Source organism: Hyaena hyaena, unplaced genomic scaffold (assembly GCF_003009895.1).
Source record: "Hyaena hyaena isolate Hyena2069 unplaced genomic scaffold, ASM300989v1 scaffold_635, whole genome shotgun sequence".
Lineage (NCBI taxonomy): Eukaryota > Metazoa > Chordata > Mammalia > Carnivora > Hyaenidae > Hyaena > Hyaena hyaena.
In genome coordinates this window covers 674,718-688,712 of record NW_024081269.1, presented here as the reverse complement: position 1 = coordinate 688,712, position 13,995 = coordinate 674,718, and the positions used below count along the sequence as shown (strand labels likewise).

Here is a 13,995-nt window from a genome sequence, read left to right as displayed (position 1 = left end):
GCTCTGTGCTGACTGCCAGGCTCAGAGCCTGGAGCCTATTTCAGAGTCTGTTTCTCTCTCTCTCTCTGACCCTCCCCTGCTCACGCTGTCTCTCTCTCCTAGAAATAAATATTTAAAAAAAAAAAATGAAGCACTGATACATACTATAACATGGATGAACCTTGAAAACATTTAGTAAAGAACCAGAAAGAAGAAAAAAAAAAAAAAGACCACCTATTTTGCTTATATGAAATGTCCATCATAGGCAGCAGGCAAATCTAGAGACAAAAGTGGATCAGTAGTTGCCTGAGGCTATGGGGACTGGAGGAAATGAGGGATGACTGCTAATAGATCAGAGATTTTAGTGTGAGGTAGAAGAGGAGGATGAAAATGTTCTAAAACTGACTGATGTGGTGGCTATACAAATCTAGGCACATACTAAAACATCGCTGGATAGTATAATTTTAAAAACATCTTTTAACTTTTTTAAATTCAAAAAAAAATTTTTTTAATGTTTTTATTTCTGAGAGACAGCATGGGTAGGGGAGGGTCAGAGAGAGAGGGAGACACAGATCCAAAGCAGGCTCCAGACTCTTGAGTTTTCAACACAGAGCCCCAAGCAGGGCTCAAACTCACAAACCACAAGATCATGACCTGAGCCAAAGTCAGAAAGTGAACTGACTAAGCTACCTAGGCCCGGATTGTACACTTTAAATGGATGAATAGTAGGATATGTGAATTATACCTCAATGAAACTGTAATTAAAAGGTAAAAAAAAAATAGTAATTTTTAAAGTACCATGCTCAGAAAGAGTATTGTAAAAATACTATACTCAAATAAACAGATTACCCTAACAGCATATATCACATCAGAGCATCTTGATGTATAAAATATTTACACTGTAATAATTTTGCTCCACACTATAAATATTAATGATAAGTAATACTCAAATATGCTTTCTTAACAGTTTATTCATACATAGTGATGCACTGTAAACATGTCGTGAAACACAGGGAATAGGTGTTAACTTTTAATAGAACAAATATGTTAATTAAGTTCAATTCTTAAGTAATTAAAACATGAAATAGGGCATCTTTAATGAATGCTGTGATCATTTAAATTTAAAAAACTTAATAAACTTAAATATTTAGATTAAATAGACAAATTTTTGTATCAGTTTTTTTCTCTTCTGATTTTATTTTTTTAAATATAACTTACTGTCATAACATACAGTGTATAAAGTGTGTTCTTGGTTTCTGGGGTAGATTCCTATGGTTCATCACTTACATACAACACCTAGTGCTCATCCCAACAAGTGCACTCCTCACTACCCATCACCCATTTTCCCCTTTTCCCCATCCCCTATCAACCCTCAGTTTGTTCTCTGAATTTAAGAGTCTCTTATGGTTTGCCTTAAGTGGACAAATTCTTATAAAACAACCTCTTAAAACTAATCAGGAAAAATGGGCTACCTTTCTGCCCCTCCCTTGCTTGTGCTCTTACTCACTCTCAAAAATAAACTTGAAAAAAAAAAAAAAAAGTTTAGCAAAGTAATTGGAAGCAAAATTATACAAAGTTCAATTGTACCTCTATGCCAATGCATAAACTACTTTCATTTTCAAGTTCATAAACAAAAAAGACTTCTATGTAAAAAATTATAAAGCTCCAAAGGACATCAAACAATGTGTAAATAAATCAAGAACTGGACTAATTCAAAGATTAGAATTCCAGTATGAAGATATTAATTTTTCTCAAACTGGTTTTTAAACATAATGCAGCTTCAAGCAAAAACCCAAAAGGCTTATTTGCAGAACTTGACAATCTGAGTCTATGCAAAGAAAATGCAAAGGATAAACATAAGCCAATACAACTTTAAAAAACAAGGCTTGTGTTTAAATGTAATCATGACATAGGGATACTGACCTGTGGACAAACAGAAAAGTGCTACAGAACAGAGCCCAGTAACAGGCCCACACATGTATGGACACTCAACAGACCACAGAGGTAAGCACTTCCAAAAAACTGGTAGCGGAGGGGCAACTGGGTGGGTGGCTCAACTGGTTACACATCTGACTTGATTTTGGCTCAGGTGTAGGAGATCAAGCCTTGCATGTGATGTGTGAGGACCGTGCGGGGCCTGCTTGGGATGAATTCTCTCCCTCTATGGCCCTCACCCATGTAGGTGCATGCTCTCTCTCAAAAAAGAAAAAAAAAAAAAACCTTTAAAAATTAAAAAAAAAATTGTACTAGAAGAAAACGGATAGTCCTAGGAGATGAAAAAGTGACACCAGACCAGCTACTTCACATGACACACAGAAATCAACTAACTGTAAGTGGATTAAAGACCTAAATGTGAAAGGAAGGCTAAGCTATAAAGCTTTTAGAAGATATAAGACCATCTTCATGACCACAGGATAGGAGAAGTTTCCCTAAACAAGAGAGACTTCACTAATCTTTTCCTTTATGGAAAAGACTGATAAATTTCATTATGCTAAAATTAAGAGCTTTTAAAACAATATAAAGAAAGTTAAAAGAGAAGTCAAACTCAAGAGAAGATATCTGCAATACTTAAAATTAGTAAAGGACAAAATATATGAAGAACTTGTACCAAAAAAAGACAAAAACAAAAACAGACAATCCAATAGAAAAACGAGATGTTCCACTTCCATTATGAGCAAAAAGTAAAAGAAACGCTGCCTGGCAATAAGAGAAATGGAATTTGAAATCTCAATAGTAAATCATTATACAATGACCTCATAAGTAAATCCGACAATACCAAATGATGGTGACCAATGAGAGCTCTCATGGAAACTAGCAACAAAAACACTGATATTACAAAGTAATGTTAGAGATAGATTTTCTCTAGGCATCTGATACATGTGTGCACCAAGATATACATATAATAATGTTCCAACAAAATAGCCATCTACATTATGTAAACAACATGTCATCAGAAGAATGGATAAATTGCAGGACAGTCATGTTGTAACACAACAATGAAAAAAACAACTATAAATGCATTCAACTTGGAAAAAAGCTCATAAACCTGTTTAGTGAAGGAAAATTAAGAAATACATTTGTATGTTTTTATACAAAGTTCAAAATTAAAGAATATCCCTTAAGGATGCAAAGGTGATACAAGTACAAAGAAAAGCAAGGAAATGATGATCACAAAAGGCAGGACAGGGGCTTTTTCAAGGGGAGATGGAGGGTCTGGTAAAGAGCAGAAAAAGGACTTCCAGAGGGCTTCCTGGCTGGCTTGGTCAGCAGAACATGTGCCTCTCGGTCTCACGGTTGTAAATTTGAGCTCCTACGTTGGGTTTAGAGATTACGTAAAAATAAAATCTTAAAAAGAAAAAAAAGGAGTTATAGAATGTTGGCAATGTAGTATTTTTGAAACTAAATGGTATCAATTATGCTTTACGTATTTCTCTCAATATCTCTTATATTAAGACAGTTAAAGATAGACATAGAAAAACCCAACACAAACACAGATTCTGGAACTCACAGGAGAGGTCAGAATTATAATTTGGGAATGTTGAATCAACAGATGACTGAAGCTTTAAATGCGAATAAAAAGGATAGGAGAAGATAAGTGAGCCACAACCGAAACTACTATAAATAGAAACACTAAAAGAAGAACAAAAGAGGTCTCAATGAAGGACAAAGGAAAATGCAGTAACAGAGACCAAGCAAAGAGCTCTGGCAGAAGAGAAGGTGGGAGAGCGTAGTCTGTCAGCAGTATCGATTATTATAGTCAAATGAAGACAGAAAAGAGGGCACCGGATTTGACAACTAAGAGGTCACTGGTAAGCTTACAGCAAAATTATGAATCAAAAAGGGAAAAAATGTCTTACCTCAAGAAGAAAGTCTATTTTCTCTTTATTAGGTCTAAGAAATAGCTGGTTAAATTGAACACTAATCGTTCTACCTTCCAATATATCACGGACTGTGTTACAGGCACAGACTTTAAAACAGATTTCCTCTAGAGCTTCATTTCTGTAGAATACAAAAGTAGATCTACTAATACATTCTTTTTAATTAAAAAAAAAGTAAGATACATTTCACAGAACTAAATTCACGAGAATGAGTTATTTATTCTTGAGAGGTAAGATTTTAGGTTATGCAGGCATAATTCAAGGGCAGGGGAGCACAGAACAGCAAAGTTTTTAATCGTTCAAGGGACAATTTAGTTACAGATTAGGTAATAGAATCAAATTCTAATTTTTGTCCCCCCAGTGCTTGTAGAATGGATCAGATGAACATTAAAGTAGCTCTTCTGGCTATGTTAATTTCCCATATACAAACAAAGATGAAAGTACCGTCACAGACTTACAGGTAATTGGAGGTCTATTTTTATAAACCCAAAATGCATTTGCTCTTTTATTCAAGTCTAAGAAAGTAATTCAATTTACTTACTTACCCCTGTTGAGCTTTCTGAAAGAGTTCCCTTAGTACTGACTGCCGGAACTGGACAGGTAAACTGAAGGTTAAATTATCTTCAATAAAAATCTTTACTACATCCTAGAATACAGACATAAAATTTAATCCAATTCAAAACTCATGGCAAAGCTTGTTTACTTTATTAAATTTTTTTAAATGTTTTTATTTATTTGTGATAAAAAGAGACAGAGTGAGTAGGGGAGGTTCAGAGAGAGAGGGAGACAGACTCTGAAGACAGGCTCCAGGCTCTGAGCTAGCTGTCAGCACAGATCCTGACGTGGGGCTCGAACTCACGGACTGTGAGATCAGGACCTCAGCTGAAGTCAGATGCTGAACCTACTGAGCCACCCAGGCGCCCCGCTCTAAATTCTTTAGAATTAGTGCTGCCCAGCAGAACATCCCACATTGAGAAAACTGAGGCAAGGGAGGTGAGAAATCTGCCCAACGTCAGAAGGTGGCAGCCTGAGTTCCTTTCACCATTATGCTATGCTGCTTTACTTTTCCCCTCTATGATTTTATTTTCTTAATGTTTGTTTATTTTTGAGACAGAGACAGAATACAAGCAGGGGAGGGGCAGAGACACAGAGTCCGAAGCAGGCTCCAGGCTCTGAGCTGTCAGCACAAGGCCCAATGCAGGGCTTGAACTCATGGGCCACGAGATCATGACCTGAGCTGAAGTCAAACGCTTAACAGACTGAGCCACCCAGGTGCTCCAAAGCTTGTTTACTTTAAAAGTCTTTCCAAAAAGAAAAAAAAAAAGTCTTTCTATAATGTAAAATATATATTGAAGAAAATCATGAACATAGCTTGCTACAAGTCTTTTCTAAAATTTTAAAATTGGGGCGCCCGGGTGGCTTAGTCGGTTAGGCGTCCGACTTTCGCTCAGGTCATGATCTCGCGGTTCGTGGGTTCGAGCCCCGCGTCGGGCTCTGTGCTGACTGCCAGCTCAGAGCCTGGAGCCTGTTTCAGTCTGTGACTCCCTCTCTCTCTGACCCTCCCCTGCTCACGTTGTCTCTCTCTCTCCTAGAAATAAATAAAAAACATTAAAAAATAAATAAATAAAATAAAATTTTAAAATTAAGATTGAGAGTAAAAATCCCACCTGCCCCCTAACTCTACCTTTTAAAATTGAAGACCATGGACCAAAAAGGAGGTGAAGAATCCATCAATAAGAGGAAATTCAGGGGGCATCTGGGTGGTTCAGTTGGTTAAACATCCGACTACAGCTCAGATCATGATCTCACAGTTCTTGAGTTGGAGCCCACATTGAGTTCTGTGCTGAGCCTGGAGCCTGCTTTGCATTCTGTGTCTCCCTCTCTCTGCCGCTCCCCAACTTGTTATCCCTCTCTCTCCCCCCAAAATAAGTATTTTAAATAAAGATGTAATTCAGGTATGTTATTAGAAGCTTAAAAAATTCTTCTCACCCACTTTAAACATAAGTTCTTACAACAAACTTTTCAAAATACTAAGGAACGCCTGGGTGACTCAGTTAAGCATCTGACTTCTGCTCAGGTAATGATCTCATGGTTTGTGAGTTCTAGCCCTGCTTCAGATCCTCTATCCACGTCTCTGCACCTCGCCTACTCTCTCTCAAAAATAAATAAAAAATACTTTTAAAAACAGGGTGCCTGGGTGGCTCAGTTGATTAAGTACCCCACTTTTGATTGCGGCTCAGGTCATGATCTCATGGTTTCATGAATTCAAGCCCTGCATGGGCTCTGGGCTGGCACAGAGTCTGCTTGAGATTGTCCCTCTGTCTTTGCCCCACCCCAACTAACACCCTCTCTCAAAATAAATAAAAACTTTTTTCCTTAAAAGTAAAGAAAGAAAGGCTGTAGCTTTGTCATTTCATGACTGCTACTTTGGAGTGAAGCAACATGAAGGCACTATTCACTTTCTAGCACGAAGGCTTTCTGATAAAGATTTCAAAAGTACAATTTTTTTTTTATCGTTTATGATTTTTGATAGAGAGAGACAGAGTGTGAGCAGGGGAGAGGCAGAGAGAGAGACACACACAGAATCCAAAACAGGCTCCAGCCTCTGAGCTGTCAGCACAGAGCCCGATGTGGAGCTCAAACTAACGAACCGTGAGATTGTGACCTGAGCGGAAGTCACGGACGCTTAACTCACTGAGCCACCCAGGCGCTCTTCAAAAGTAGTTTCTAATTCCCAGTGATTTTTATTACGAAACTAAATATATATATTTATATATATATATATATATATATAAATATATATATATCAAGAGGCAATAAACAGACTAATTTAAGCCATTTCTATGGGTAAAATAAAGATGATAACCAGGCCCATTGGTAAAGCAGGCTCTAGAATAGAGCATCCAAACCTACAAATAGCACTTTGCTCACCTTTACCCTCAGTCTTAATATTGCAGTGGCTAAAAAGGCTGGGCTACAAAAGCCACAATTTCAAGCCAAACACCAGACTTAAGGTTCAGAAAAATAACAATTCTTTACCTATAATTTTAAAAATTAAAAGTCCTGCTTACAGTTTCTTGAAGAATTTACTTAACAGGCAAATTCTATACCTTCAAGAAAAATTATCAACAATGAATCAATCTCTTTACCATGCGCTACTTAGATTTTATAACTTCTCACTTGATTCTCATTAGGAACCTTTGAAATGGGGTACTTATTAGCATTTTATAGACCAATCTGACAGTTTTACTTGCCCCAAATCATATGACTTGTAAATGGTGACGCCAGAATCTAAAATGAGCTCTGTCTGGCTTCCAAAGCTTTCCAATTACCCTATTACATCCCCATCAGATATCTTACCTGATAGCTGCCAGATCTCAAGCAAATATGGACTTGACTATATGGCGTCAACTGTTGAGATGTACTATCAGAAGAAGGTACAAGAACATCACATGCTTGACAATAGCCTGCTAACCGCTTCTCATCTATGGTACAATGAAGAGATAATGAACCTATCTGTAAAGTAAGAGGTATACATCATTATCCATCGATGTAACAGAAACAGTAGAGTACCCATTCAATGCATTTTAACAGTACAAGAAAATGTAATGGAAAATTCAGGCCTGGAAGAACCATAAAAAAATGAAAAGGTTAAAGTTTAGAGCAAGGGTCAGCAAACTATTGCTCACAGGCATTTAGCCTGTGGCCTATTTTTATACAGCCTTTGAGCTGAGAATCATACTTAAGGTTGTAAAGGGGAAACAGCAATAAATGACAATATGCAACATAAACTGCATGTAGTGCACAAAGCCTAAAATACCTACTATTTGGTCCTTTACCAGAAACTTGGCGACTCCTGGTTGAGAGTTTTCAGGCCAACATACAAAAGGTAAACATCAGCATCACTCTAAGTAGGTATGACAATTATCAAAGAGTGAACACTGTTTAAAACAAGCTTAAAATATTTAAAAATACATAAGAAGAGAGCAAATCTGATGAGCTGCCTAGACAAAGTAAAATGGGGATTCCCAAAAGATCTAGAACAGATTTAAAGCAAATCTCTTGAGCATTTAATCAACTTCTCTGATGAGGAAAGACTGACGTGGGAATTTTTCTAGGCACCAAACAAAAACCTAGTTATAGATTTTTAAATTCACTTGTCAGAATCATAAGAAGAAAAATGCAAGTGATAAACATATGAAAAGTTCACCCTTACTAGGAATTAAGGAAATTCAAATGTTTTAAAGTTAGTGTATTTCACCCACCAAATTAGCAACTGGAGGAAAAAAAACAACAAAAAACCCTCATTGCTGATCCGAGTACCTGGAAAGCAATTTAGTTTTAGGTTTCACAGCCTGTACAAAATTAATAACCACTGACATGATGATTCTACTTGTAGGGATTTAACTTGCAAGTATCTAAAAACCAAAAACAAACTTTATGCTTGGAGATAGAAAGATTATAGCTTTATGATCAATAAAAACAGTAAACATAAATGTCCAAACAGAGAAATGAAGTAAATTACAGCACAACTACACAGAAGATCTTTAAACGTCTATTCAAAGATTTAGGCATGATAATATAGTATATATAGTTAATAGTTAATATAACCTTAATTGTATAAAAACAAAGAATGAAACCTGGAGGAAAATAAGCTTATATGGCAAAAAGGGTAATTTCTAGGCAGTTGTAATACAGGTTTTCAAAATGCTTTTAGTATTTTCTAAAACTTACCAAATGTACAATGAATACTTGTTTTTTTAATAATCAGAAAAATTAAACCCAAAAACATATTTAGACTTTTTAAGGACTGAATATGATGTGCCTGTTATCACTGTATTTACCTCTGCAATTAGTTCTTTGGTTCTAAAAAATTTTTCTCTGGCATTTTCATAAACAGCTGCATTTGTAGAGCCTTGCTGGAAGTATGCTGCACCCAAATCATAACACACCTAAAATGGTAATGAATACCAATGTGCTTAGTAATTTTTCATGAACTGAAGAGCTGACAAAACTCAAAATTATGTTTATCTCAGCAAAACACAAGTACATGTATAGGGAAAAAAACTCCTTATTTCAGCGAGCAATGAAATAGTCAATATTCTTAGTCAGAAGCAACAGAATCCAGTGGACTGATTTAAAGAGAAAAAAGATTTAAATGTTAAGATTTCAGGTGGCCTGCAGAATTACATGGCCAAAGAATTGGCCTTTGAAAACAAAAGGGCAAGGGAGGCAAAGAGCCAAGAAGAGAGCCAAAACTGACCCAGTGAGCACAGTCATCATCTCAACACTAGACTCCGAAGCTCTCCTCACCTGAATTCACCAGCACTAACACCAAGAGCGCAGCTATACTCTTGCTCTGGCTGCTCATGTCAACTAGATTTTGCCGTCACTGTTACTGCTACTCACCATCATGATGGATTCTCTATTCATCTACACTTCTTTCAAAGTGGGGAAGAGTAGGTGACTGGCCAGAATGAATACTGAGAAAGATCTGAATTAATGACAATGAAAGGATAGAAAAAGACAACTAAAAAAGTACTCATAGAACTTGCGAATTCCTGGGGCAGCTGGATGGCTCAGTTGATAGGGCATGCAACTCTTGATCTCAGGGTCGTGAGCATGGAGCCTACTTGAATATATATATTTGTAGATTTCTTCAAGAACCTTCATTCGATGCCTAGATTCACCAAATGCAGAACTCAAAGGCTCGACTGTTTAATTCAACTTGAACATTTTATGTACATGAATAAGGCTCAGAATTAATAATGTCTGCTTAAAGGCATATAACTAAGTACTGGCAGAGCCCAGGCTCAAATCCAGATCCCTAAGGCTCCTAATATCCTGCCTCAAAACTTTATTCTACACAGGGCTGACAAATCGGATTTTCATAAAAAGTCTTCAAATTATCCCCCCAAGTAGGAGAAAGTTCAAACCCCTTTGGGCTGCTCTTTAACAATCTCAGAATCTGGACTAACTCCTCTCTTCGAAACTCTCTATTCTCTATTTCAACCACACCAATCTTCTCAATTCCCAATTCATATCAGATCCTAGAAATAAGCTTCATTCCACATCTTTATTTCCATCTACATCAAACCAATCTTAGCCAACAGATACTTATTCCTCCTCCAAACTCCTAAGCTCTAACACTCTGATAAACATTACAGAACTACTCTTTACTGATATGTACTATATACACATATTCTGTCCTCTTGAGCTAATCTAGATGAATTCTCAGCCTCTAGGACACTGCTTCCTACTATTTAGTCCACATTAAATGTGTAGCTGATTTTCACTCTAGAATGCTTCCTCCCATCTTGAGCAAAGAATGCTTAAGAAGCTTAAAAAAAGAAAGAAAAAGGATATATTTATACACATACACACAAGCACACACATGCACACACATACATAAACACATTATAGTTACATGTAATTCCCCTTTCTAGGCAAAGACAGAGTACAAGATACCAAAAAGGTATTTTCAAGTATCACTATAACATTAAAACAAGGTTTTTTATTTTTTAAGAATTTCTTTTTTAAGAAATCTCTATACCCAAAGTGGGGCTCCAACTCTGAGATCAAGAGTGAAAAGCTTTACCAACTGAGCCAGCTAAGCACCCCCACTAAAACAAGTTTAAATTCTAGGAATGTCTGGCTGGCTCCATAGAGCATGCAACTCCTGATCTCAGGGTCATGAGTTTGAGTCCCACATACATACGTAAAACAAGCTTAAATTCTAGAATTAAGAGGTAGTCAATTAAAAACAAACAAAAAGCCTGATAATAAAGTTGCCCTGAAGAAGAGTAAATATTTTTGGTTTTACTAGGAAAAGAATTTAAAGATTTTCCTTTCGAGTCAGGTAAGTTTTAGTTAAGAATACGCTTTAAATATTGTGCTGGGAAATGAGTATTGCTGCTAATTTGCCTCTCAAGGCACAGAATTAGGACTCAGCTGTATAATTAAGAAAATATTTGACAGTTTCCCTAACACACTGAGATGTCTTATTAAGGGCTGTTTTGTTTTGCAGATTGCATCACCCACTAGATCATGAAAATCAGAAATATAACCAATTGTTTTTAAACAGACTTTCAGTGATTATAAGATAATATAGTACCGTAAGTCCTCTTATATGGAAGTTTCATTGACTATTTAAAGATGTTCCCAATTGTCAATCTTCATTACTCCTATTCCAACTGTGACTGCCATCTCCGCAGGCACTGAAAAAATGATTACCTTCAATTCTACAACCAGCTTATCTGAAAAGGCACCTCCCAACATGTGGTCATAGCGACTTCTGCCCTTCTGAGGAATGGGAAACAGTGACTGAAGAAATCATGCAATGGGTGCCGGGGCTGCTCAGTCTGTTAAGTGTCCTACTCTTGATTTCAGCTCATGTCATGATCTCACGGTTCTTGGAATTGAGCCCTACAACAGGCTCCCTGCTGTCAGCGCAGAGCTGCCTGGATTCTTTCTCTCCCTCTCTGCCCCTCTCCTGCACATGCGCTCTCACTCAAAAGAAATAAATATACTTTAAAAAGAAAAAAAAAAAGAAATCATGCAAGGGGTGCTTAGCTGCCTTAGTTGATAGAGCACGTGACTCTTGATCTCAGGGTTGTGAGCTCAAGCCCCATTCTGGGGGCAGAATTTATTTTAACTAATTTACTTAAAAAAAGAACTGCCAAACTTTAAAAACAATAGACGACATGCCAATTCCCACAGAGAATACAGAACATAAAACTCACTATCCTCGTGGCCCTCTTTACAAAGCTTTTGAATATTTTAACATTTGTTATATCTAACGTTCTCTGCTAGAAAGTGAGGAAGATGCAAAATACACATTAAAAATAAAAAAGATCTCAGAGTTTATAATCCAGCAGTGAAAAAGACAACACGAATACACAGATCTCACAATATCAACTGAAAGCTGTCAAAGAAACTAGAGCCCAGAGTTACAGAACAACCTTACATGAAGATCCCTGAAAAACTATTTTCTCTAGGGGCCAACATTTTTCAAAGCCTAGCAGAATATTTGGTTTGGGGTTCGGGTTTGGGCTTTTTTTTGGTGTAATTATCTAACAATATGAATGAACTGTAAAATCAATTGCATACTTATTGCAGTCTCTGTATTTAAAGGCTGTCTCCTAAACACAACTGGGAAACTATTTCAGAGACCATAACTCAAATGAAATTTCCCTTCCATTTCTTTTAGAAAAATTTCAAGTGAAGCCATAAAATTTACAAATTAATTAGGTGTCAAAATTTTAATAGCATCTTAAGTCAAAATCAAAAAGACAAAGGGAGAAATTCTAAAATATTAGAATGATCTCATGTAAGATTTTCCAAAACTTTGCCACCACTGATTGAATACTGAAATAAGTACCTGGCACTGCATCTCCTCAGTTCTGATTTTCAATCCAGCAGTAGAACTCTCTGCTTCTCCATTTACCATGCCTGGCTCCATTGCCAATAAATCTAGCGTTCTCATCGTGTGGACATAAAGATCCTTGTCTAATTTAAGGGCTGCCTCTAGTACCAAAATAGAATCAGAAGCTTGCTCTTTTAGCTACAAAAATTCAATAAACAAATTATTAAAATACAAATATCACAGAAAACCAAAATACATATACAGGATACTCAACTTGAGTGTACTAAGCTATTAAAAGATTTTTTTTTAACACAGCAAGAGTGCAATTAAATCTGTTGAAATAGTTACATTTTAAAAAATACAGTAAAAGTTCCTATTTAGAAATCAGAAAATACAAAGATACATTTGGTTTTTATTTTTTTACAGAAAAGTTAAAAGTAGTCTAAAGATTTGCTTCCACTGATTTATTCAAGAAATGTTATATGCATCAGTGTGTCAGCCACCATTTTAGTTGGCCCTAGTAACAAAAATAAAATGCAGGGTTTTTTCCCCCCACATTCAAAATACTATAGAATAATGGGGTGCCTGGGTGGCTCAGTCAGTTAAGCATCTTAGACTCTTGATTACAGCTCAAATTATGATCATGGTCATGCTTCAGGCCCAGCATCAGGCTCTGTGCTAACAGAGCCTCTCTCCTCCCCCTCTTTGCCCCTCCACTTGCTCTGTGTCTATTTTATGTCTCAAAAAATAATAAACATTCAAAATACTACAGCATATTAATTTTATATAGACACAGAATGTTTCTCTCATTTCCCAGCCCCTAGACTTTACATAGTGTCTCTGGTGCACTGTAGGTGGTAAAGAATTACAGAGATCATTTTTAAATGATGGAAACTCCCACGTTTCCACTTTTATACTAACTAGATTAAAAAAATAATTGTTATAGGGGTGCCTGGGTGGCTCAGTTGGTTGGGTGTCCAACTCCTGGTTTCAGCTCAGGTCATGGTCTTCCGAGTTTGTGAGATCGAGCCCTGTGTGAGGCTCAGCACTGATAGCACAGAGCCTGCTTGGGATTCTCGGTTTCCCTCTCTCTGCCCCTCCTCTGCTCATACTTTCTCTCTAAAATTAACTTAAAAAAGTTTTTTTTAAATAATAACTGCTAAATTTTTGTGACTGCAAAAGTAATTTTAAAATATAATACACATCAATTATAAAATTTTTGGAAAAAATATGAAGGTATCATCTGTAACTGTGATTTCTTTTACCTACTAAAATATGAAATTTAGACAACAGAATTGGTGGTAAAGCACTACACTGAAAAGCTATATGATTTACAACTGTTACCAAACTACGTTCTAACAATAAAAACCTACACGGTACTGCTTCCAGACCTTGCCAACTCTCACGTACCTAAGGTCAGAGGAAGCATGTGAACATGCTCTGAATACACCCCAGAAAAGTGTAACTGATGCCAATACTCACTACTTTCAAAATGTTTTCTGTTAGTTCTTTCTCCTGTTGCATCTGATTCATGCTAAAGAGAAAAGATTGAGAAGAATTAAATGTTATTCAAAAGACTGAAAATTCGGGGCGCCTGGGTGGCTTAGTCAGTTAAGCGTCCGACTTTTGCTTAGGTCATGATCTCGCGGTTCGTGGGTTCGAGCCCCGCGTCGGGCTCTGTGCTGACTGCCAGCTCAGAGCCTGGAGCCTGTTTCAGTCTGTGACTCCCTCTCTCTCTGACCCTCCCCTGCTCAAGCTGTCTCTCTCTATCTC

The 13,995-nt window shown here is 36.9% G+C and overlaps 1 protein-coding gene across 1 annotated transcript in view; it reads right to left on the bottom strand.

Annotated features, from left to right (window-relative positions):
* Positions 1 to 13,995, bottom strand: part of INTS8 (integrator complex subunit 8) — a 55,579-nt gene that overhangs the window by 34,586 nt on the left and 6,998 nt on the right. Inside the window, exons 4-9 of the mRNA XM_039216501.1 lie at positions 13,705 to 13,756; positions 12,238 to 12,420; positions 8,702 to 8,809; positions 7,218 to 7,373; positions 4,403 to 4,503; positions 3,837 to 3,978 (exon numbers count right to left, since the gene is read on the bottom strand). Of these exons, the coding sequence (XP_039072432.1) occupies positions 3,837 to 3,978; positions 4,403 to 4,503; positions 7,218 to 7,373; positions 8,702 to 8,809; positions 12,238 to 12,420; positions 13,705 to 13,756 (742 nt within the window). The remainder of the gene's footprint in view (positions 1 to 3,836; positions 3,979 to 4,402; positions 4,504 to 7,217; positions 7,374 to 8,701; positions 8,810 to 12,237; positions 12,421 to 13,704; positions 13,757 to 13,995) is intronic.